The sequence below is a fragment of the Ambystoma mexicanum genome, chromosome 9, assembly GCF_040938575.1.
Source record: "Ambystoma mexicanum isolate Mex_15411 chromosome 9, UKY_AmexF1_1, whole genome shotgun sequence".
In the NCBI taxonomy this organism is placed as follows: Eukaryota; Metazoa; Chordata; class Amphibia; order Caudata; family Ambystomatidae; genus Ambystoma; species Ambystoma mexicanum.
The window spans coordinates 382,521,809-382,548,077 of record NC_090931.1 but is presented as its reverse complement, the minus strand read 5'-3'; the positions used below and the strand labels follow the sequence as shown (position 1 = coordinate 382,548,077).

The following is a 26,269-nucleotide window of genomic DNA, read 5'->3' as shown; positions in this document are numbered from 1 at the left end:
CAAAGACAGCAGGTGGCTCCAGCTTCCCTGTTATGGCAGTTAACTACTGCAATGCCTTGCCGGTGACCATAAGGATGGATCCTGCCTTACTCTCATTACGCAAAAAATAAAAAATATGGCTCTTTACACAAGACACTAAGTTACCTCCCCTCACCTGTAAGCAACCTAACTGATTGCATAATGTGTAACTTACCTTGCAAGTATAAATCACCTGTGACCGACATAACCAGCAACCAAGTTTAAGTATGCATCATTGGCTACCTCACATCCTATATCTAAAATTGTAAGTTTGTACTGCTCACAACCTATATATCCAGCAACTAAGTGTACAAGTATGTATTGCTTTGCCGGATTTGCATTATCTACTACCTAATTCTTAAGACAGTACAGCATCTATCTGTGTAAGCATGCACTAACTGTGATCTGCATAATTTGTAACCAAATGCTTAATTTTCCTGTGACCAACATCTTAAGCCTCACCAACATGTAACCATATTCTTAAGTTTGCTGAATCTGTAACCATATTCGTAATTTATGCGCCCAGATGCCTGAGGGTTGGGTGTGCAATACAAATGTAATAATAAATAAATCAGATATGTCTACAAACAATATTTCTGGGTTGGGGATAGATGGAGTTTCTTCTTCAAGTTCTTCCTCTGACAAGTAAACATATACATTCATTAGGATATTCCTTTGTGCCAATTCCTCGTCAGCTAACTTATTTCCCTCCCTATTGTCCTTCCCAGGTTGTATTATGGGTTTCTCCTCTTTCTTATTCGTCACCACCATCTTTGAAGGTGCCAATAGTTTTGCCAGAGGCAGGGGTGTTGCTAGGTTTGGAAAAGATCAGGGGCTAAGCTAATGTCAGGACTGGTGGGACTCAGGGCTAGCTAGCATTTTGGATTATAGCACCTGAGCATCTATCCGGGGCTGCAACCAAAAGACCTGGGGCTATAGCCCCCTCAGCCCCTCCTAGCAATGCCTCTGGCCGGAGGCACACTTAGGTTTCTTAAAAAGGCTCTCAACCCATTTGATATAGGTTTAGGACCTCTCATTGATTTTTCATTTTCTTTAAGATTGTTTCAACTACAGATGTAGTAATTGGTAGTTTTTCAAAAATTGAGAAGACTTGTTTCCTAAGGACATCTACCTCAGAAACCACTGAATGAGTCGTATGAGTAGAGATCCTCATTACAAGCTGCTGTTGCAGTTCCCAATGGTACTCCACTATTTGCGATTTGACACAGGCCGGTTTGAAGAACCTCCACAACTACTCCAGGTTCTCTTGGCTTGTACGATGCATCAGGGGCATAGCCATTCACGGATCGACCTGCAGGCAAACTTAGGTGCAGTATTACGTCTCCCAACTTATATAGAGTCAAAGGAGATTGGTTGACTCGTTCCTGGCTTGTCTTGTTAGGATTCGCAGTAGAGGAGACTGTGTCAGAGGTTTGTGTATTTAGAAGTCGAGTGATGGACTCCCTCGGGTAAGAATCTAAGCGATGCGGCGGCCTTCTAAAATACCTTGTCAAAGCTCTTAATGGACGGTATAGAGATTGTTTCCTTCACTTTAGATTTGATCTGTACCCCACCAAACAACTATTAACTATCTATGGGAAAGCCGCCGTAAAGGGATGCAGACACAACGGAAACCCTTAAGCAATGTGTCATTGCTTTGTCAAGGACTGACGGATGTTAGAACCAAACATTTGATACACATTTTGGAGGATTATGTATCATTGCATGTGAGGGAGACTTGGTCCTTGTTGCTGAGAGGGGAGAACTTATCTGCAACTATTTCCCTCCTGCATTTTTTGAAGAAAGCCTTTGAGTTGGACTTGACGTTTTTGTGAATCATTAATTTGTGGACCAAGAGATGAACGGAATGTATGGTTTTATGCTTTGATTAAGGTTTGTTTTAAACCATAAATCATAATTTAAAAAAAAGAAGAAAACTTAGAAATTGAGCATTATTTCCAACTATAGCCTTATTTGAGGGAGCATCTGCTTTTGGACACAGCGCCTATCAAGCCGTATCATGTTTATCATGTCAAGAATTGAGGATATCATTGCTGTTTTATCCGTCTGCTCACCCCAAGCCAGATCAAACAGCTGGGCTGCATCTGTATCAAGACGAGATTGTGTTTTGGTAGTAAATGACTCTCAACTTTAAATTTTCACAAATGTTCAGTACATTAGAAGAACTTGTGGAGCTCGTTCTCTGGAAAGGAGGCAGATCCGTGGGGATTATACCCTAAAAAATGCCTCCGTATCCTGAGGTCATAGATAATCAACCTCTGCCTATGGGCGGCCTGGTAGTTTATTTTCCCAGGCATTTTCAAATCCTGTTTCTGCAGGCTGTTTTTTCTCGAGGCTACAAATTTCACATTTGACTTGAGGGTACTCGGTAAAGAAGGCATGGAAATTAAATGACGTTTTTTCTGAATCCTGATTTGTGTAGGGGTTCCAAAAACATAATTTATGTTTTGTTGACTACTGATTAGTGATTCTATTTCCACGATATTGAGAGATATTCTCACCGCCCACGCTGAAGGGTGCTTTTTGGGGATCCTAGAGACTGCCGACGGAGAACCCTCAGGCTGGTCTCCTTTGTCAGCGGGGAGGGCCAACCGCAGTAGGTATAGAATTCACTGTCAATGGTAACCTTGAGTTTGTTAAGTGATTGCTTGGGCACCCCATTGCCACTCGTGCTTCTCTTTCTCCCTCTGCCTCCAGGCCCTTAACGGCATCACATACCACTGACACCAGTGCAGCCGCTAGGAGAGCACCTTGCACCATCAAAGTGCCTGAGAGAGGTAAAACTGTAGTTGATGCTGATGGACTTGTGGGTTCAGTCCCCCACTTAACAAGCATTCGGGGGGAGAGGTAGGTTATCCAAAAGGTCTTTGTTATGAGGCTGCACAATGTCTAAAATCTTTGCTTCTTGTGGAAAATTAAGAGTCACTGGTTACAGGTAGTTTGCAGTCAAGAGTATGTGCATTTTCATTAGTTTCCATCCCCAAATCCAAAGCGCTATCGATGACAGATGGAAATCTCACAAGCACGCTCACCTCAATCTGAGTAGTAGGTATCCATTCTGCCTCTTTTTCAAAATCCAACGGCTCCAAGGGATCAGTCTGCGACTCAGTATCCCTCTTGATCAAAGAGCCACAAGGGGCCGTTGCACACATTCTAAGTTGATTACACGTTCGCAGGCCGGGGCCAGCCATCCACCCCATGCTCTCCTCGCTCCTCTGAGTTTACTCCAGATAACTCCTTCGCCAACTCTCGCACTGGCACTTCGCACCTGCAAAGGATTTTGGAACAGGAGGAGGAGGAGGCAGGTTAAAGGGACAGCGTTCCCCATTCAGCAAATACCACAGGAGCAGGAATAGCTTGTCTCGTCAGTACCGCCAGGTAACTCCTTAGCCCACTCTTGCACCGGTGCTTCGCGATCGGCAAGGATTTTGTAACAGGAGGGGGAGGAGGCTGGTTAAAGGGACAGCGTTCCCCATTCAGAAAACACCACAGGAGCAGGAATAGCTTGTCTCACCAGTACCACCAGGTAACTCCTTCGCCAAACTCTTGCACCGGCGCATCGTACCCGGTAATGATTTTGTAACAGGAGGGGGAGGAGGCAGGTTAAAGGGACAGTGTTCCCTATTCAGCAAATACCACAGGAGCAGGAATAGCTTGTCTCGTCAGTACTGCCAGGTAACTCCTTCACCCACTCTTGCGCCGGTGCTTCGCGATCGGCAAGGATTTTGTAACAGGAGGGGGAGGAGGCAGGTTAAAGGGACATAGTTCCCAATTCAGCAAACACCACAGGAGCAGGAATAGCTTGTCTCGCCAGTACCGCCAGGTAACTCCTTCGCCAACTCTCACGCCGGTGCGTTGCACCCAGCAAGGATTTTGTAACAAGACGGGGAGGAGTTCCCAATTCAGCAAACACCACAGGAGCAGGAATAGCTTGTCTCACCAGTACTGCCAGGTAACTCCTTCAACAACTCTCGTGCCGGCGCTTCGCGCCCAGTAAGGGTTTTGTAACAGGAGGGGGAGGAGGCAGGTTAAAGGGACAGCGTTGGCAATTCAGCAAACACCACAGGAGCAGGAATAGCTTGCCTCGCCAGTACCACCAGGTAACTGCTTCGCTAACTCTCGCCCAGCCCATGCCAACATCAGGAGAAACAGGTTGTCACCATTTTTTAAGCAATTGCACGTGAGAACGGTTAAAATGGCATTGTGTCTTTGTATAGTGGGAGAAAGTGAAATAGCATTTTATTGTATTGGGACCTTTTTGTTGCGGGCTTGGAAAAAGAGATCTGCTTTTTAGCTTCACCAGCAAGAGTTCCATTGGTGCAGGACCCCTAACAGGGCCTTTCTATATTTATATTTATATATTAAGGTCTCTACATTTTAAATGGAATTTTACCCGCTGGGTATGAACAAACTTGACCTCTGTTGTGCTGATGATATTGTGTTTCTATGTGGCTTTTATGATCCACCAGGGTCGAAATAAAGGAATTGATTGATAGCGCCTTATGCCATTGTTATGTCCTCAAAGCATTGTGGGGTGGATGGCCCTTGGCCAGACTGTAGTCTGAGCAAACATGAAAATAGAAGAACATTCCATTGCATGCAAATAGTAATGAGAATTTAGGTGGCTGTTCAGTTACTAGCTGACATGAATATTTTAACAACATTATACTAGTCATGCAATGCAGTGTGTTCAGGCGTGGAGAGGACTGCCAAGTCTATGTGACAGCTGGACTGATTTTTTTGTGGGACTTAGTTGTATTCTATGGTCGTAGTGCTAAAAGGGGAATAGGCTATTATAAAATAGTCTATCAACCCCAAGGGCAACCGACTACAGATGAGGGCTCTGCTATACTTTGGATGCAGAACACATGCACACTAAATAACATGCAGTCACATGGAAATGACACGCACAATAGTCATATATGTCTAAGATACAATCAACACATGTTCAGTTGTCTATAACTTCCACGTTAATGTAGTAGAAAGGTATTATATTGGCTATATAGGGTTGCACTGTTGAAACAATCAACCTTTAGTGGTAGCAGTAATACATAGCCACCAATAGAGGGAGAATATAGGCTAGGCTACCGATGCAAGCTGAGTTAATTAGACTCTGACAAAGGTGGAGGTGGATGAGGGACAGATAGTGTAGGTATACCTGACTACAGATCAAAGATATATGACTAATAGGCATGATTTACTTGAGCCAGTTAAGAGAAGATGATTGTGGGACAGGGGTCTCAGTCAGTCTTTAATATCACTTAAATCCCATTTTTTGGGCAGTTTTGTCAAGCAGGACCACCCATATTTCTGTGCATGAATACCACATTGGCGTTACAGAGTCATTATAGCATGGAGGGAATACAACCACAGAAGCACATTTGTATGTGTTCCCCTCCGCACATTGTACGGCCAAGTAAAATGAACCCTGTTCTCTGCTCTGAGTTGGTTGCCAATATTAATATTGCAATTAGATGTGTAAAATGCAAGTAGTATGTTTTCAGAGCTCATGCAAACATGCAAAGCTTGCGCAATCAGCTTAAAGATGGCTCAGGATGGAAGGCCAACAAAAGGCACACGGGGGCAAGTGGCCTCTGCAGTCCCCATCACAGTACCAAGGTATAGTTGTAAAACCAGACAGTCAATGCTTGGCATATAAACTGCAATGAAAATGTTTGATAAAGACAGAAAATAGCATGAGATCAAGCTGGGCCTTCACATAATGAGGAGCAACAAAAACTAAGATTTTTGAAAGGAAGGGGGTTATAGCTTTAACATAAACATGCATGCATTCACAGACACACCTAAATCTACATAACTCCAAACCTCACACCTGCACTCTGGCTGGACTCTGTTGAAAAAGTATTGTTTAACCCACATGAGGGAGATGCAAAGCACGCACTCAATGCCACAATACTACGCCTGACGACACTTGCCGCTGCCTATACTATCCACCTCATATCTGATCTCAGTGCGAACTAGAGTCAGCAACAAGCTCATAGGGCTGTTTCAGAGCATGATTCTATCTCTACCTCACACCTGCCAGTCATCACCCTCCATCCAAACACCAGCCCACTGTCTGTCGGATACCAATGCCACGAAAGCGGCTGCACTTTCGACAAGGATACAGCTCTGCAAAGTCATACCAAAGACAGCTGTGTACTATACAAAACACTGTTGAAATTGACATTGATTTGATCATATCAGTGGTAAAACAAGGGTCACAGTATGTTGTTTGCTATTGTACACTCTCCACATAGATGATTACCCGGAGTTCTAACTGGCATACAGTTACAGGGCAGGGTAGCTCAGGGGCAATGCGCTCACTTTGGAAGCAAGACAAAGCGGAGCAACACAGGTTTGATCCCCGGGTCCGAGTTTAGAAACCTCTGGGTATTAGGCGCGTTATAAGTAACTAATTACAATTACAGATTGAGTATCCGTGCAAAGGGTTTCTCCTGCCAGAGGAAGATGGCTTGGTTCAGAGGAGTAGTAGTTCAGGCACCTAGGGATGGTGCTTGAACATTCAGGCTCAGCCTGAGAGTAGCCAACACGTCATCCTCCAGATGGTTTGGCCTTTAACTCCGAGCAGCCCTGGCCAGCAAAGCCACTGTTGAGGGATCGTAGGTGTTGCAGGTCATAACATCTGGAGGGTGACAGGTTGGCTACCACTGAGTGGATCAGTCAGGGCTCCTAGGAGATCTGAGCCCCAGTGCACACATCTGCAAACAGGATGAGACACGTAATTGAGATGAGGGGATCCTAGGTGCAGATGAGATGGTCTGTTTTTTTGCCCAATTACACAAGACCCAGAAACACAAACACAGAGCATGGGGCCCTGTAAAGCGTTAGAAAGTACATATAAACACCTCCATGATTTGAATTGTATAATGTTATAAACGTAGTAAATGACAGCACAAAGAGTGCACTTTCAGAGAGTGAGTGGCATGAAAGAACTGTACAGCTGTATTGAGATTAGGAGAGAGTCGGAAGGAGGAAAAGGAGAGAATTTTACGGGCAATGAAGCAATATATCCAGTAAGCCAGGCAGAATAGTTGTGTTTAGGATACATATGAAGAGGAAGACACGAGCGTGTTTCTGCTTGTAAATGTGTGCACAGAGTAGTATAGAGGATTCAGACTTAGGGCCTCATTACGACCCAGGCGGTAAGGGGTTTACGGCAGCGTAAACAGCGCCGACCCTTACCGCCTGAGTACGAGGTCCCTTAGCGCCATGGCGGATTTAACACCTGCTTTTAGCAGGTGTTAAAATCCATGGCGCTAAGGGACCATGGAGTTAATTACGCCACCGTAATTTACGGTGGCGTAATTAACGCCTTCCCCACTCCCATTATGCCCTATGGGGCAAAAATGGGAATGGGGAAGGGTAAATGGGGATTGGGGATTTACCGCCCCGCCAAGGTCGGAATGGGGCGGTAAGTCCGCCAACCACCATGGCGTAAACATAGTTTACGCCATGGTGGTAAAGTCACAGCCCAGGCGGTAACTTACCGCCTGGGTCGTAATGAGGCCCTTAGACTTCAAAATGAGGGCGGCTAAGGGAATCTTAAGGGCCGAAGAGTTCTTGACACTTGGGATATCTCAAGGTGGTCCTGGATGCAAGGGATGCAGAGGGGTCTGAAATGGATGAGACAGGGGCCTGAGAAAATGTTTCTGAGCTGGGGTGGCCTAGTCAAGTGTCTTCGCGTTGAAAAGCGGTCTGGCCACTCGATTTTGGATATTTTGTAGGTGCATGATGAGTGCTTTAGGAACAGCAGTGTCCACGGTTTTAACATAATTCAGTTTGAAGAGGATTATGGGCAAAATTGGACTGTGGCCTAAAAGTGTCTCTGAAACCAATGAATAATTGTCCCATAGTCGCTAATGTCAATTCATTCCTTTTGTAGCAGAATGTTTGATAGTTGAATGTTTTTTAAATTGTGCATTTTATAGATTATTTGTATAGTTACACTGGTCTAAACTACCAATCACACAGTGTAGTATCATCAGACCTGTCTATTTTGGCCCTTACATTGGCCCACTTTGACCAACATAAAAGGGCCAGACAAGCATGTTGGACCTGCACTTTGGATATTGACCTGTTAGCCTATAGACCAGTCCAAACTGATGATAGTCCAAATAAAGGAAGGTGAATGAAAGTCATGATGTTAGAGATTAGATTCAAGTGCTATTTAGAGGTCTTTATGACTTGGATCAGTTGGCCATTAAATATTATAGCTAGGGTATGGAAGGAGGTTTAAGGAGCAAACGAAATTTTTAAATAGGAATTCCTACTTTGAGCTCTTGGTTGCCACAACATTTTTTTCAAAACATATTCTACAGTGAGGTGTATTGTTTTACTGTCCATTAAATGCGTATAGATGTACATCAAGTGTCAATTGAGTCAGTATAATCAATTATATTTAAAAACATTTAAAAAGTGGCTACATTTGTTTGGAATTATTTGAAATGTAAATGATTTTGGAAGGGGATTATTTAAATAAGTAAAAAATGACAAGACAAATAAATCAAAATACTAATTCTTTCGCCCCTAGTTTGCGCTTGTTCACCTTCTGTGGTCTGAGACCCTCCCACGCCCCCTCTCTGGGTTTCTTCTTGAGAAACCATATGTATTTTTCTCACTCCAGTTCTTTACTCTGTGTGCAGTGTCACTAGGACCACCCATCAGTGGTTAACGCTTCCATCATGACCCTTATAAGAGGTTCCCAAGTTGGCAGAGGCTTCTCCCTAGATACGCTGGATAGGCTTGTCCCTGCTGTGTTGCAGTGAATGAAGCACTGTACCACATAGAAAGAGGAACAAACAAAAAAGTGTGGTAGAAGCGTAGATATTTGAGCAAAGTGCCATAGCAGGAATGAATGCAGCATGGTAAAATAGCACATGGTAGCGTGAAGTGTAACCTAGTGGAAAGAGAGACACTATAGAAATAAGAGAGAGAGTGAAGAACGGGCCCTGTTCAGACCCCATAGGACCTCCAGTGTGAGAACCATCTTGGAGCCAGAGGATTGATTACATATAATTCAACAAATTGGTCTGGGTTCCTGCAATTGGGAAGGCTGAAGGTTTATGGTTGAAAGGTTTTGAAATAATCCTAACCATTGGCATTGCTCTGGGCAATCCTCCAGACCATAGTTTTTCAGCCTGCAATACAAAAGGAGAAAAAAACATATGAAAATCAGACTTTCCACTCCTTAGGAGGCAGTACATCCTGAACTGCTAGGCCACATCCCTTCTGCTCAAGCCCACAATCAACCAAAAAAACAGTCATGTTTCAGCCTCATTGGGAATTAATAGTGAGTTGTAGCTTGGGTTTCTCAGCACATCAGGCTTGATACCCACATCCGGGCATACCCATCACACTCTTGGTGACATTTTCAAAAGGGAAGGTTGATGGCTCGAAGGTTTTTAATTAAATTTCTGCCTTTGCTCGCGGGCACACACCGGACCATCATTTTTCAGCCTGCCATCCCGTTACAGAACAGGCAAGGCCATATGAAAATCGGGCTTGTCCCACCCCAAAGGGGGTGGTCCAGCCCTGACTGCTAGGTAACATTTGAGGGTCTCTTGCCAGAGTTCTAAGGGTAACGTAGTCTTCGTACATACTGAATGAGAGGATGGTATCAGATAAAAGGGATATGGCAGGTCAGAAAACAATCCAACCAAAACTCTTCAGATACGTACATATTAAGGTGATAGGCTGGCAAACATTGCAGGCATTGAGGGTGACTGATGGAAAATACTCCAATACACATTCAAAATGATGAGCAACAGCCAGTAGACACTTTGAGGACTTATAGGCTGGCAACATGTAGAGCTTCCCTGGAGTATAAAGGAGAAGCAGTCTTGGTTGCACTGATGATGTTAGGATCGTTCTCGTAGTTCCGTCTCACCTCCAGCTAAGGCAGCCCCTACTCCTCGTTCAGCGGGATGAATAACAATGCCAGGTCCAGTCCGGCACGTACCCATGCCCAATGGTGTTCTGGGGGGCACTGCCTCTGCATCTACCAAGGCCCTTTGACCAGCGTCAGGCATCCGCACCTCACTTGGGGACTCTGATACATGGTGCAATGGCACATGGGCTGCACACACCAGCAGCGCATCCTGAGCATGTGTGGGACACGAACCTTTGTGAGTTGCGGGTCACCAGCACGCGGCACGCTATGACTTCCGGACGCTGCTAAATACAGATGGCTCCTGTTCACTCGGAGAGCATCCTTGCAACACTTCCGATCTGGCTGGTGCTGGAGTGCTGGAGTCTCCTGCAAGCATTCCCCATGAGCTCCCTCCATATCTCATTCCTTTATGTGCCTCCCCTCTGGAGCATCTGAGGATGGGGCATGGTCCACGCTTCACTTGGTGCTCCATTGTCCGGATCTATAAGCCTTTGACCTGGAACTGTTGGATAAAAGTCTGATGAATGGATAAAGGCCTCCCTCTGTGGGAAATCACATCTATGTGTCCCATACCTAAATGCTATTATGTCCTTTGCTGCATTAGAAAGCGGACTGTCCACACCTACTTTGACCGTGACACGTGGATCATCATTTGTTCATATGTCCACAAACATTCCAATCACTCATAACTCTTCTGTCGTTACCTCATGATGATAAAAGTGCTTTTCACAATATTATTGATTAATCTAGTGCGTGCTTTTGCTTGATTCCCATACATTTTAGTCAATATTCTAAAAATGACCTAGATATTCTAGTTCATTAAATGGGCCTCAATCTCGTTTCTAACAAACTTTCTGTGACAGTCCTTAATGTCAGTAAAACCAACAGAGGATTACACTTACTGATATTGTATTAATATTATCATTCCTTCCCAGTGCTCTCTAGTGTTCTGAGCTTCGATTCTCTTGTTCTTTTTGTAACTAACATTCAAACATGCTTACACATCTAACATGGGGTAGTTTGCCACAGTGCTCTTCATCTGTAAATGTTACCAAAATAATGAATGTATGCACGGCAGACAAATAAGTATTGCACAGAATAAAAGAAAGAAGTTCAAAAAGAATAGCTGTATCATGCTTATTATATAAATAAATTCACAACATCCAGCGACTTCAACTTCCATTTCACACGGGGATTACATTGGTAGCCCAAAGTGGAGACCCACTGTGCAACTTAAAAGCAAGATTTATTTGGGGCAAACGTGTTGGGAAGGAGACAGAGCATTCCCAACCCCCTAGGCGATACCGAATAAGACACAAACGTTAGAAAACACATTTGGGGAGTAGGGGGGAGGAGGGTGCACACAAAGGGGGGAGAACGATCGTTGAAAAAAGCAACAGGGGGATTGCAAGATGGCTGCCGGAGAGTGAGATCGCACTCACACAAGCTCTTGGCTAGGCCTTCGAAAGGAGTACAATGTAAGCCAAGGACAACAGTGCAACAGGGATATGTAATTCGCATCTCGTGTATGATTAAGACTGGCGACAACACAGCTGACGGCGAGCAAACAGGAAAAGCATATTTTGTCTCGTCAGCGGGTGGAGATCCCTCATTTGGGAGAGCCGTATTGGGACGCTGTAAGAGGAAGGTGGGGCCTGTCAGAGGAGAAGCCGTGAAGATCAGCTCACTGAGAAGAGCCAAGCCGAAGGTCCCAAAACAGAAGAAGAGGTGCTCCGGTGGAACAGAGGCGTTGAAAAGGCCTCTACCCTTGCGGTGGGTGAGGAGTGATAAGGAGAGGAGGAGCCCCGACTACAGTAAGAGGCCTTGCAGTGGAAGAAGTACATCAGCGAGGAAGAGTACTGTATACTGGGTATACACGCGGTGCAGTGCGATACAGCTGGCATGCAGCCGGAAGGCTGCGGGGAGACGAGAAGCCTAAAGGGAGAGGTACGCTTCCCCCAACAGTAAGTGTGCATCGCGGCCCGCAATAGAAGCAGAGTGCATTATAACCTTGGAAAAGCAGGCGGGACCGGCAAGCGGCCTCCTATACAGAGCGGCCCGGCAAGCGAGGAAGGATCTAATTACATTTACAGTGGCCAATTTTCATTAAGGGCGACCAACAGGGGAAACTGGTGGAAAGAAAGTGGGTATGTAAAGACTAGAGATATGGTGTGGGAGGGGGAAATAGATTCATTCAAGGAGTGTAAATCACATGTAGGAGTGGCGGAGGGAGACAGATTTGAATATATACAGCTGAGACATTGGTTACGACAGAAGGAGATCCACCAAGCAGCATTAAGGCCGCTGACAAAATTTGAGACATATGTTACCTCTCACACGGGTGACTAACATTTAGTGGCAGACATATGTATGATACTGCAAGAATGGCTAGACCAAAAGATTTGGCCGCACCAAATAGCTTGGGAAGGGTCGCTGGGAGAAAAGGTCCCGTTTGGGCATTGGGAAGACTTGTGGAGGAATATCTCGAAACTGACCAGGACCCTACATCTACGATAGGTCTGGTATAAAATGATGCTTCAGTGGCACTACACCCCTAGTAAATTACACCGAATGTATGGCTCAGCTTCCTCAGCGTGATGGAGGGGGTGCAAGGGTATAGGGGATTGGAGACATATTTGGTGGGGGTGTCCCAAGATTAAAGGGTTTTGGAAGAAGTCATGGGATTCCTGCAGAAAATAGTACTGGAGATCCTGCCTCTCTCTGTTACAGAGAGTCTATGGGGACTAGTAGAACCAGAGCGACCTATAATCGCAAAGCCACAGAAAAGAGCTTTGGTAACCTTACTAATAGCTGCCTGGATGGTAATCGCAAAAGACTGGAAACAAAAAAGGCCACCTACGGTGGTGAGCTGGCTCCGTACACTCTGGGACATAGTAGCAATTGAGTGGATTACTTATAAGATCCAAAGGGACGCAGAGAGATTCTGAGAGGAATGGAGAGAAATTACCATTTTCTTGAAAAGTGACTTTGTACAAGAATGGTGCCCACAAAATGTACAGGTATTGGATATTCAGTGACTGGTGTGGCACCTGATGAGCCCCATTGATAACAATAAACTCTATGCTCCCAAAATTGTACAGCTCGGTTATGCGGTCCCCTAGGAGAGGGTGAGGGGTGGAGAGGTGGAGTGGGTGGAGGGGTATTAAAAATGTTTTGATAAATGGCAATAAAGAACATTTTTAAAAAAGGCAAACAGGGGAGTTGGAGGATGACCCAGGTCTTGCGCCCCCTCAATGATATTGTACAGCAAGAATTTCCTGTGGTTCCCAACCCTGCCACAATCTTATGTATAATCCCCAAGGAGGCGACACACTTTACGATGGTCGACCTGAAAAACACATTTTTCTCCATACCATTAGACCCATACTCCCAGTACCTCACCGCCTTCACACATAGGGAATGAGATTCAAATACAGAAGGCTGCCCCAGGGGTACTGTGAGAGCCCCAGTATCTTAAAAGAATATTACAAGAATGACTTATGCAACATCGAAGGGCCTAGTACGATCATCCAGTACGTTGAAGATTTGCTAGTGTGCAGCGACTGTGAGCAACAATTCAGGCAGGACTCCCTCACACGCTTACATCTCCTGGCATGCAAGGGATACAAGGTTGACAGAGCAAAATTGCACTACTGCCTCCAAGAGGTCTTATACTTTGGGCAGTTCATGTCCACAAATGGTAAAAGAATAATACCAGACAGAGCAGCATCTGTGCACGCCACCCCACTACCCACGACAGGAAGGAGATGCAACAAATTCCCAGGGTTGTGCAACTACTGCAGGGCATGGATACTTGATTATGCAGCATACACAAGGCCACTCTTACAGGTCCTCAAGGAGGCACAAAAGACTGACAATAAGGTGGTGTGGACTGAAGAGATGGTAGAGGGATTTAATGATCTCAAGGAAGTAATATCGACCACCCCAGTGTTAGCAACACCAGATTACACACAAGAATTTTACCTAGTCTCCCACTCCAATGGCCAGCTCATGACGGCAGTACTGACCCAAAAGAGTACATGGGCCACAAGCCAATGGCCTATTATAGTGGCATATTAGACTCAGTGATGCAGGGCCAGTTTGCATACAAACAGGGTCTTGCTGCAGCATTTGCCATATAGAAGAGTTCTACAATTGTGATGGGCTGTTCAGTCACCCTCTATGTGGAACATGCTGTCTTTGCAATTCTAGAAAGATTCAAGTCCACTTTAACCACCCAAAGAGCATCAGCATATCAGATCATTCTCTCCAGCCCAAATATTCACATTGTGCATTGTAAAACAGTGAACCCAGCAACCTTCAATACAGAAGCATTCACTGATGATGACATAGCACGACATGACTGTGTGACGTATGAGGGGGAGGAGGATGACATCCCCAAGGCAAAGGACAGGCCACTTGAAGGGGGGGAGGTCCTCTTCATTGACGGTTCAGTGACAATTTACCAGGGCACAGGTCTCAGACACACTGAGGTGCCGGCAGCATGTCTAGTGGATGGTGAATATGAAACATTGATTTAAAAAAAGCTACCAATGCATTACTCTGCCCAGGCAGCGTAACTCATTGCACTAATTGAAGCACTACAAGCATCACAGGGGTGCCACGTGACCATTTACTCGGACTCAGCATACGTCACTACCACTGTGCAGGCCAGTCTGTTGTGTTGGAAGAGGAGAGGCTTTAGGTGGGCAAATGGGTCCCTGGCACTGCACGCTGCCCTTTTAGACAAACTGATCTTCGCACTATCCCAACCTTCTGTAGTGGTCGTTGTCAAATGGGCTGCCCACACTAATAACACTGATGAAGTGTCCCTCAGAAATGCCACCGCAGACACAGTGGCCCAATTTACGGCATACCTTCCAGTTCCCAATGTAACTGAATATGTCACCTGCCACTGATCAGCCCCTCGAAAGCTACAATGCCCTGCCTATCACACAAATAATCAAAGTACAGAGAAGTGCCCCAGACGAGAAAAAACAATTGTGGGCAAAAAGAGGTTGCACACAATCCCCTACAGATCTACTATGGAGGCAGGAATGCACAGGAAAAATAGTAATGCCACACAGCCTGCTCCTAACCGCATTTTATCAGCCCCACCACCCCTCTCACAGCTCCAAGTACCACAATGCTGCTGAGATACAGGAGGATTGGTTTGTTACAAATCTCCAGGAGCACCTAACAAACATGGTCATCAGATGTGCCCCGTGTCAAAGCTTCAGCACAGGCATGACATTAAGAACATTGAGAGGCATCCACCCCGCCCCATTGGCTTGTTCCGCGAGTTGCATATAGACTGTGTCGACATGGGGGAGAGGTGCAGCAGGTCCAGATATTTGATCGTTGATGTCTGCCCCTTCTCACGTTGAGTGGAGGCAGGTCCTTGTGCACAGTCAGTTAGCTCCTTACCCGGTCTCCCAAGGCCTGCATTCTGGGGCTTCTGTTTGATAGCAAAGTGAAATTCAGCACGCCATCTCCTCCACTGCTATGGATGCTAGGACCAAACTCATGTACAACCATAAAACCTGTCCATGTCACCTGCCGATGCACTCATAGCCATCTTGGTCCTCAGAAGGCTGGATTACAGCTCCAGCCTCCAAACAGAACTCTCCATCTACTCGTTTGTTCCTCTACAAGGTATTGATCTTCAACGCTCATATTCTCTACCACCTCCCACGACCTTCACCCCCCTCCGAGCACTGCTTTTATGCAGGTTGGCTCTCCATACAAAATCAGTCCGTTTTCAAATTCTTTCCTCTTCTCTTTATAGCCATCCATAGGCCCTCTCCAGCCTGGCTGAACCTATATCCCGGTATTGGCCCTATTGCTCTGTGTTTCCAAGCTCTTCTGAACCTTACATCTCCAATCACCCTGTGTTGCCTCCCATTTTTGTTTGTTCATCCTCCTGTTTCGCAATCACTGGAAGTTACTAACCCCAAAATCTACAGACAAGTCAACAGTCATTGGCTTCAAGATCGTCCTTAAGCACCACCTTCGGTCACAGGAGGAAGCCGCAGGGTCTTACGGTACTATCATCCCACCAATGCCATCACCATGGGGTGCATATCTGTTAATAACTGTAAATCAGGGATCTGCAACCTTTGGCTCTCCAGAAGTTTGGGACTACAACTCCCATCAGCCCCAGCCAGCATATTCAATGATGATGAATAATGGGAGATGTAATCCAAAACCTCTGGAGAGCCAAAGGTAGCAGACCCTGCTGTGTATATTGTAAAATACTAAAGATGTATCTAATGTCTGTCTTGTGCTGTCTGTCTTGTGCTGTTTCCATTTACACTTTCCAGCTTCTTCCCCCACCACCGTCCTGTTTAATGTATCAACTGTTTGATCACAACTTTGTAAAAAAAACAAAAAACAGAAATGGTCCTTCTTTGGCCATCAATTGTACGCTGCTTCCGAACCAACCACTTTTCTTTCTCGATAAATGCATAAATACAAATATAAATCAAATACCTTTCAAAGAAAGTCTTGACTTTCAGCTGAATATGCATACGCTTCATGTGTAAATGGGTAGCCTGACCTGAGAGGCCATGCATCTCTTCTAGTTCCTTTCCTGGGAGCTGAGGTTCAGTCTATCCTCAGGTTCCCTACCAGGATGCCATGTTCTCATTTCCGTAGTTTCTTATTCAGACGCCAAGCTCTCTCACCCGCTCCTTGCTTACATGGACATTGGAAACTCTGCTCTCGGATTTCTGATTTCTTAGCTAAGAGACTATATTACCACCCACAGTTCTTTACCTGAGACTCTGTATTTGTCTTTGTATTGGATCCTTACCTGGTACGCCATGTTCCCGGCCCCGTTGCATGTTGAGGGCCGGTAGGTCAAGCCCAACCCTCTTGAAGAGTTTGAAAAGTCTCTCCCGCAGCTCGTCCACCACCATCTGGTTCTGTCTGTTCAGCTTTGCACGATTTGCCATGAGGCCGCGGAGAAGAGGGTCAATGCCTCCTGCAAAACACATCATCAATAGAATTGTTATCGGTGTACACTAAGCAAGAATGCACAAAGTCACCAATGCAGCACCAAACACAAACACACACACACACGGGTCATGTAAGGCAATGGCCAGACTATGTGGTTTTAGAGATCAGCCTTACAACTCGCCTCTCAGAGTGATGCAAAAAATGGTAAGAGTGTCAAAAAGTTTCAAATTAATTGCACAGTGTCGTGATTGGTTGAGAACATAGGCGGTACGACAGAGACTTTTGTGACACCATTCTTAATCTTTAGGTCCATTCCCTGTACAATGCCGTTCACTCCAATCAATCACTCTTAATAAAGTTGACCAATCACTCTTAATAACATCAATGTCTTTGTCAGTTTCAGAATATGTATTAACATCAAAGGAAAGCAAACAAAAGCAAAATAAATACAGAATAGGGTATTAATTGAGTATTAAATAACACCACACAAATAGATGCACAACAACAGAATTCCCTGAATGGCCTAAATGGCCTTATACGATTGCTACACTTCTTCCTACCTCTTTATCCACAGAGCTTTGCCATGTTCATTGGAGTCCCCAATATTGCGTTTACCCCGGGACAAAATCATTGCTTGCCTTGAGAAAGCATGCCTTATATCGCAAAACACGTATCTTTCCTCAACATCTTGTATGAGCCATTTATAAATGTGCAGTGCACTCTTCGCCTTGGTCCTACTACACATGACACAAAACTGTGTATCAAATATTGTATGCTTCCACTGTTGCGACCCTGATGTCTAGGAGTATTGTCTACAAAAAGGGTGCTCCTGACTTCAAACAAGCATTAGCAAAGCTAACAGTTTTGGCTTTTGTATATGTATTAGGCATTTGCCAGCCACTGCCATTCGATGCTCAGGTACTCACACCATTTTCTTACCTGCTACCATCAATGGCCAGTTAATACCACTACGGCAGTGCTTGGCAAATGCCTTTCCCATGCCTCCAAAAAAAGCCCAAACTTTTGGCATTGCCAATGCTTGTTTCCCTTGCATTCTCATAATGCTTTGAAATGGCCTGAAGGCAGTTCTAAGTACTGTACAAGAACCATGCACACAGAGCCATGTATTTATCACGGAAAAAGCCAAATTACAGGAACCAGAATGCAAATAAAAGTTGCTGAGACACATCTCAGAGCTTCCTGATATGGATTCACTTAATAAGTGTATACGTCTGATAGTGGACGTCATTTACAAGAGCTGTTTCCCATCTCTGCATTTAAAACAAGGATTTGATGACCAGGAGCTAAAAGCATCTCCTTGATATCAGACATCACCCAGTAAGCATCTTGCACGTAAGAAACTGCTCTCCTGAACATCCGTGAAGACTTGCTCTCCAAACTTGATTCCAACACCCCTGTGTCCTCATCTTACTTGATCTCTCTTCTGCCTTTGACACGGTCAACCATGCCATCCTGCTCAACCGTCTCCTTGATAACCTGGGTACCACCAGTCAGGCCCTGTCGTGGCTGACTTCTTTCCTCTCTGACCGACCCTCCCAGGTCCAACTTCGTTCCTTCCTCTCCTCTATCTCTATCTCTACCCGTGGTGTCCCCCAGGGGTCAACCTCTCTCCCTGGCTGTTCAACCAATACCTGGCACTTCTGGCCCACCTCATTGCTGCTCTCTGCCCAAACTTCCAGTGCTATGCGGACGATACTCAGCTCATTTTCAGGCTACCTTCAGCCACCTCTTCTCCTTCTCTCATCTCTGACTGTCTGTCTGCTACCCAGGAGTGGTGTAACACCAAAGACTGAGATTCTCCTCATTGGTACTCCCGCTCCCTCCTTTCCTGTCAATCTCTGGCCGGCCTCTCTTGGCCCTCTTCCTGCTCCCACCTGCAAGGCTAAAAACCTTGTGGTCATCTTCAACTCCACTCTCTCCTTCTCTCCTCACATCTCTGACGTCTCTAAGAAGTCACACTACCAGCTGCACCTCCTCAGAGGTATTCTTCCTTTCCTCTCCTTCCCCCAGAAGCTCACTGTCTCCAGAGCTCTGGTTCTCTCTAGGCTTGACTATTGCAACAGCCTCTTTCTAAATGTGCCTGCATCTACAATCCGCCCTCTGCAACTCATCCAGAACAGGACTGCAAGACTTGTCCTTGGCCTCAAGCCCAGGGATGGTATCTCTAGAAGACTGAAATCTCTGCACAGGCCCCCAGTGGCTGCAAGGATTAAGTTCAAAACCCTCTGCATTGTCCACAAGTTCTTCTGGGGCCGGGTGCCTCAATACCTTCAACTCTCTCTCTTCCTAAATATCTTCCTTCTCAAGGTCTTCGCTCATCCGCCTCCAACCCTCTCATGGTCAGTCGCTTCTCCAAGCAATGAATTGCTGGTAGATCTATTTCTTCGGCTGGGGCCTCCATCTGGAACAGCCTCCCTGAAACTTGAGGAGAGCCATCTCTAGATAAGATTTGAAAGTGGGAGTATTTTACTCCCTATTTTTTAAAGTTGAGAGTAAAATGATTTTAAGGGAGTAAAAATGTACATCGAGTTCCCAAAGGGAGTATTTTACTAGCAAGTAAAAATATGTTTTAGCTAGACAACAGTAATGTTTTTGTAAGAATTATTTCTTTGCACTCAGTTGTCCATACACATTAAAAGATGCAATGTACTAAATAAACATTTTTATTCAAGTACATTCTACGAGTGCTTGGGCATTTGTTGTTTTCCCATGTGACCTATGAGGCTTGTACCTATCTGGAACTTTGTGTATTAAAAGATAGCTTCTTCCTATCAGGCAGTTATAATAGTAGTTTCGTTCTGTGATAGTATGTATTCTACTGGTCCAAAATGATCCATGGAGCTGTGTGGGTGAAAGCAGGGGCACAAGGTTGTACGTTTCTGTTTCATTTTTTTTTAGGGAGTATTATCTTATTTTTAGGGGGTAAAAGTGGCCAATACACCCTTTATCTGTAGGGGTGGGGAGGACCCTAGCCTAACAGCCGAACCCAAAAGGAGATTTCACCCCCTTCAAAGGCACTGGAAGCTCAACAGGGAACATGGTCCCCCTGGAAAGCACACAGACACTCAAACACACCATTATGCTAACTCTTTCCATTTGCACCAAGAAACAATAGAATGCAGCTAACTCCAGCGCCGCAAGAATGCAGATATCTAAGTCGATTGGCCTTGCTGCACACATTCTACTGATCTCACACAACCACTGCACTACACCTAGCACTAATATGCAGCTACACACCACTTATTCCACACAACATGCACACATACCGAGTGCACCCAAGCACAATTTACTACATTACACTCTCCACTGACCTGGACTGCGGTCCCAGAGGGTGTTCAACCCATTGCGCTATCCAAATGCCCCATAACATAACATCCCCCGCCTACCAATATCAAGACACTCCACCGCCATTAGGGCAGGAGACCATTCATGTCCAATCTCAATTTCTATCCATGCAACATCCGAGATCCACAGGGAATTTTAAAGAAAGGTTTAGTAAATGGCTTATCTGCTCTTTTTACAGAGCGCCACATAAACCCACCAACACAAGAAGCTTTTAGGGTTACCCCATTTTGACCAACTGAGGTATGGGAAATAAAAACATCAAACAAACGACTTTAGGGTTAGAGTAAACTTAGTCACAATTAAGCATGACTTTTGAAACTAATATTCGATGCTGTGGTGTAGTGTATGGATGCAGGTAGAAGTATAGGGAGACAAAGTTATATAGCAGATACTAGAGATGTGTGGTGAGATCACTCTCAGTAAAAGATTAGGAGGAACCAAGATGGGTAAAAAAACCAGTAACAAATTTTAATAATCAACAGTTCGTTAAGATTAAAAATCAATTAAATAAATCGGTCAGCATTACAAACATTGTCAAATCCCATATAAAGGGTAGCAATAGGGAATACGTAACAGGCTCTGGGGGCCAGTTGAAGGTAATATTAAAGCAACAGTACGACCACTACGGGTACTTTTCAAAATGGCATAGTACCCATCCAGTATGGATGCCCCTGCACATGGACCTCTGTTTGCTGTGTGAATATTTTATTTTGAACTTAGGTTAAGACATTTTTGGGTTGGTGGCATTGGCTCGTTAGAAAGGAAGGCTTCCTTTTCCTCTTACAGATAGCACTGACTGACCCCTTACTGGTATACTTAAGCATCGATCTATGACAATTGGCCAAAGGTCACTTTTGCCCGCACCACCCCTGAACCTCATCTTGCGCTGGGCGCATCCCGTATACTCTGCTCATTGGACATTCTACCCTACCAACACCGGCAACCATCTGTTGTGTGGGGTACACCCCTGTAGCCCCTCATCTCTCGCTAGTCCCCGCTCCTTCCCCACCTGCCTGTTCTCCTGCAGTCAGCAATAGGAAAACCTCCCTCCACTCCGTCCCACTCCTTACTGGCTGTTCTGGCTTCCTTCCTCCTGCCTCTCCGCCATGTATGCGCGAAAGTCTCATGTGGCAGTTTGCTGATGGGCCATGGTACACAGCAGCCTGTCGGGAAAATGCCTAGAGCGAAAGTGGGCAGTCCCGCTACACATTAATGGTAATGTGTTTGTTTTAAGATTGCTAATTGTACCAAATGGATGCAGTGCATTGTTTCTGTTATTTGAGTGAAAGCGAACATTTACTACTCATTGCTGCATTTGGTCTGGACAAAATATGTGTATTTGTTATGTTATGTTAAAGGTTCTTATACCGCGCACTTTTGCCACCTGTGTGGTTTCTTGGCGCTCTGGCGAATCTGTAAAGCAAGGGGAAGGGGGAATTCCGTAGGATTGAGCAGGAGAAAGAGCAAGAGAGCTGTGATGTGCTGTTGGCAGCTTCAGTTCAGTTGACACCATTGGCTGAGCGTTGGAGTTGGTAACTGCCATGTGCTGTTGGGAGAGTCTATATGTGGTTTGTTTTGTTGTTCTTTCATTCCTATTCAATGAGAAACAAGGCATGCGATGTATGGTTTTACTAGATAGAACACTTGAGCAGCAATAACCTCACAGTGAAAGGGTGATCCCATTTGAGAAGTTAAAAGTTCTGCTTAAAAGACTAAGTCATATAACCTCGAAGAAGGGTGAAAATGGAGCAAACCAACGTTTCTCTTTTTATTTCTCTTGTCCTAAGGAAAGGAGCAAACCATTTTCGCTGCTCTAGCCTAGTTTAAAAAATGATTTTTGCATCAGGCGAAAAGTGAACTAAGGGATAATGGGGATTTGTTTGCTGCCTGTTCCACTCGAAAAGGAGCAAACTGATTTTGCCTCTAAAGAATCTTCCACTTTGGAAAATGGGGCAACATGTATTTGCTCTGTTATTTATTATGGAAATAGCAAAAGAAGTGCAACATGAACACTGGGCTAGGTGTTTCGAGGGGTGTATCTCAGGGTTGAGTAGATGGGGCTTTTTGAAGAGGAGGGTTTTGATTTATTGTTTAAATTGCATGAGTGTTGTACAAAGTACCCAGCCTGAGTAAAGGGTGTGGTGGTCAAGGATGAACAAGTGAGAAGCCAGTTTGAGAGGAGCATAAAGGTGGACATAGACCGGGCACAAAACAAGCAAATTAGAAATCTGTGACTTTTATCGGGGGGACACTGAGTGGGGCCACGGATTAAAACAAAAGGAGTACACCACGTGCACAGATAAGGGTAAGTGGATGCTCTTTGCCCAAGTTTGAATGCTTTGAATCATGCCCAGGGTGCCTGCAGTCACCATTATTGTTCACATTAGTTATAGAACCTATAATTACACAAATAAGGACGAATAATTAAGGGATTCAGTCAGAGGGACAGAATACAAGCGTGCCCTGTTCGCAAACTATTTACTTCTGTATATAACCGACCCGGATAATTCAATTTCCTGCCCTTCTCACTGAGCTAGTATGGACCGCTCTTGGGTTAAAAAATTCATGTCTCAAAATCAGTCCAGATGCCTTTAATCCCCCAGGAGGAAATTATGAAGCAGACAATAGAAGCAATCTCTTTTAGTAAAATGGGATAAATTAAAATATTTAGGGCTGTAGTTGAAGGTAGACTTATTGAAGTTATTTGTAGAAAACAACTTGCCCTCATGGATTCAAATGAAAGCAGATAATTTTATGGGACCCAGGTGGATGAGGAAGCGGACTATAAAAATGAATGTTCTCCCAAGGTTATTCTTTCCATGCTGCACAACAGCAATGCCGAAGGTTTACCTAGGGAAATCCTGATAGGCCCCTGGAGATTTCTATAGGTGGTCTGGGGGGAATTAAGGCTAAGTTTTCCTTTAATTACATCCCCTTTAACTCAATGGGTAAGGTCTGCCAGATGTAGACTGATACTATAGCCCACATCTGGTGGATGACAACCAACTACCTCATCCTCAATCCTGGGAAAACAGAAATCCTATTCTGTGGAAAAACAGTGCTCCTTCCCGAACCTATTCCCTGGCCTCAATCCCTACCCCCCGCCGTCTCCCGACAAGCCCCACTTCAGTGAAAAACCTTGGGTGTACACTGGACACAGATTTATCCCTCTCATATCCAGAACCTGCTTCTTCCATCTATGCATCATCAGGCATATCTTCCCTTACCTCACCTATCCTCACCGTTTCTCTACCATTATCTTGATCATCCTCTCCTGCCTATACTGTGCAAACTGCCTTTACCTATGCACACCAACGATTCAGGTCAGGAAACTGCAAAGAATCTAAAATGCTGCGGCCTGCCTGCTCATTAGGCACCCTCCCAAAGAACACAACAGCCCTACACTAAGAATCCTCCATTGGCTCCCTATTGGTCGACGCACTACCTGGAAAGCCATGTGCATCACTCACTGTGATATCCATAACACTGGCACAGAATTAATCCAAGACAAAATCACTCACTACCACCCCTCAAGGACACTCATATCTGGCACAGCATCTCTCCTAGTTGTCCCACACTATAACTCCATCAGACTGGGCGGATCCTCCTTCTCTGTACAAGCGGCGATCATCTGGAACTCTCTGCCCTGCATATCCACAGCATTGACAATCGCTTTTCATTCAGAAAGGCCCTCAAAACCTATCTCTTCCCCCCTCCTCTTGAAACCCTCTCACAATTTATAGTGTCGATACACACACAGAAACACTAGCCCAAACCCAACAACACACCTATCCAACCAAACCTCCACAGATGCCGGCAGCATTTGCAGGAGCACACTGTGACAAATATCACCCCCGCCGCCTCCCACTGACAGACAATAATTCATCGCTTGACCGTGCTTGTGGGCCCCTCTCCCACTGCTTAGATGTTCAATCTAGGGAGTCGACAACTAGCGAGACCAGCCAATCGCGGTGTACCTGGAAAAACAGCATTGAAGATTAACTCCATCCGAGTTTAAGGTATGTATACCTTGCACCACGTCTCTGGACAGAGGCTGCAGACACGGCCATCCATCAATGCACTCTAGACTGCAGCTATGGCTATGCAATTCCAGTCTAGCAGCTCGCATAGCCGTCCACACTGAAGCCCTTGACATACCTCAACACCTCTGCCATTGGTATACAGCGACAACCTACGAAAATGTTAGGTCTAGCTGGGCACACATCAAATCTCTGGCACTAGGACTCTATCCTAAACTACCAACAGCACCCGCCTGCATGCCTGACCTCCAGGCTGTTTACTAGAGCTTAGCCAGCCCACCTAAGTCCTAACCTGGCAATGCACACACGCATCTTTAAATTAACTCTTAGAATCACCCACACATGGACTACAGTCACTGAGGGTGTTCCAATCACAAAGCACGTTGAGGCCATACAAATGACAAACACAATACAATATTGAAGAGGAATATTTGCCTGTCTCTTTAAAATGAGCTCAAAACATGAGTGATTCATTTAAAACTGAACCACCCCTCTACAGCAAACATTCATGTTGCTACCTACAGCAAGAGTGGAATCTGCATATCTCACAAACCATTTTTTCAATGCTGGTTAGTGTTTACAAGCCCTGAAAGCAGAATACTGAGGCCACCAGGGAATAGGGTTCGGCTGGTCCAATACACAAGGGTCATGCTGTATACACTACTTTGCACCTGCACACAATTATGGACAAGCAATCACACAGCAAGAGAACTTTGGTGCACTAATTCACATAAATAGTGGGGCAATGCTTCGTGTAGGCTTCAGCAGCATATAATCGCTGCAGCGGCCCGCTGCCAACATTCATGAACTGGGTCCCAAGATGTTGTCCAGCCTTAATCAAGGCTTTGTTTGCATCCTTGCACTGTGAGAGGCTGCGGCAAAAGATTGTCAGGAAACCTGTGAACCATGGTTGATTAACCAATCCCGTTCCCAGGCTTGAAAACAGAAACATCTGATTTCAGTTAAGCTAGTGCAGTCCTGGAGGTGGAGCCAGCCTATTTAAACTGCAGACATGCTGATAGAAGAGTGGGTGTTTGGAGGTGAAAGTGGAGCTTTAGACGAGTTGCAGGTGAGAACAGAAGGACAAGGGATGAGTCTGAGGTTGTCTGCCTCTTGGTGGCCACTCTGGGGGTTCGTCTACCACTATTTAACCCACGGGCTGCTTTGCCCGGCCTAACAAGCATGAGCACATAGGCCCCATGGCTCAGGCAAAGGATCTCCGTGTAGTCGAGGATGATAAGCAATAAGCAAAAGACCTGCATCATGAGCATGTTCAGCCAAGAAAGAAGGGTGGCGACACTCAATCATGAGGATTTATCCCATTAAGGAATCGCTCCATTGAGAATTACGAAACCCAGGGACTGTTGTTTGATCCCAGAGGTGTAGATATCCTGTTGTTATATTTTATTTAGTGAGAAGTGCCCACAAATCCAGAGAAGGGATCCACCTGCTGAGGGTTAGGAAACGTTGATACCTATTACTTATTCTTAAGGAGTAGACAGCCTGATTCTTGGTTCCAGAATGGTAGGACAAGCAAGGCCGAACCTCTGAATCTCCTTGTTAGTATATTGGGGAGAGACCTAGAAGTCTTTGAAGTGACAGGTGTTTTTTTGTTTGTTTTGGGCCAACATTGTACTCTTTTCAAATGTCCACCGGGTGTTGATTTCACTCAGATTTGTGACAGAGTGGGGCAAGGTTCAGAGAAAAAAACCTTATTCTCATAATGGAAGCAGCAAAAATGGTATTACCCAAATTGACCTTTTACAATTGACCTTTTGGCCTAATTGACCTAATTATAGTGATCCTAATTGACCTTCTGCACAATTGACCTTTATATTATTTTAGTTATTTTATATATGTATTGGGTTGGTTTTGCATTATAAATAATATGCAGGGATTGGGTGGGGGTTGCAGGTTTTTTTTGGATTGGTTGGGGTTTGCGGGGGGGTTT

General features: G+C 45.1%; 1 protein-coding gene across 1 annotated transcript in view; it reads right to left on the bottom strand.

The window, feature by feature from the left end:
- The window catches only part of LOC138488096 (myeloperoxidase-like), a 156,931-nt gene that overhangs the window by 25,663 nt on the left and 104,999 nt on the right, over positions 1-26,269 (bottom strand). Inside the window, exon 11 of the mRNA XM_069614852.1 lies at positions 16,767-16,937. Coding sequence (XP_069470953.1) covers positions 16,767-16,937 — 171 coding nt within the window. The remainder of the gene's footprint in view (positions 1-16,766; positions 16,938-26,269) is intronic.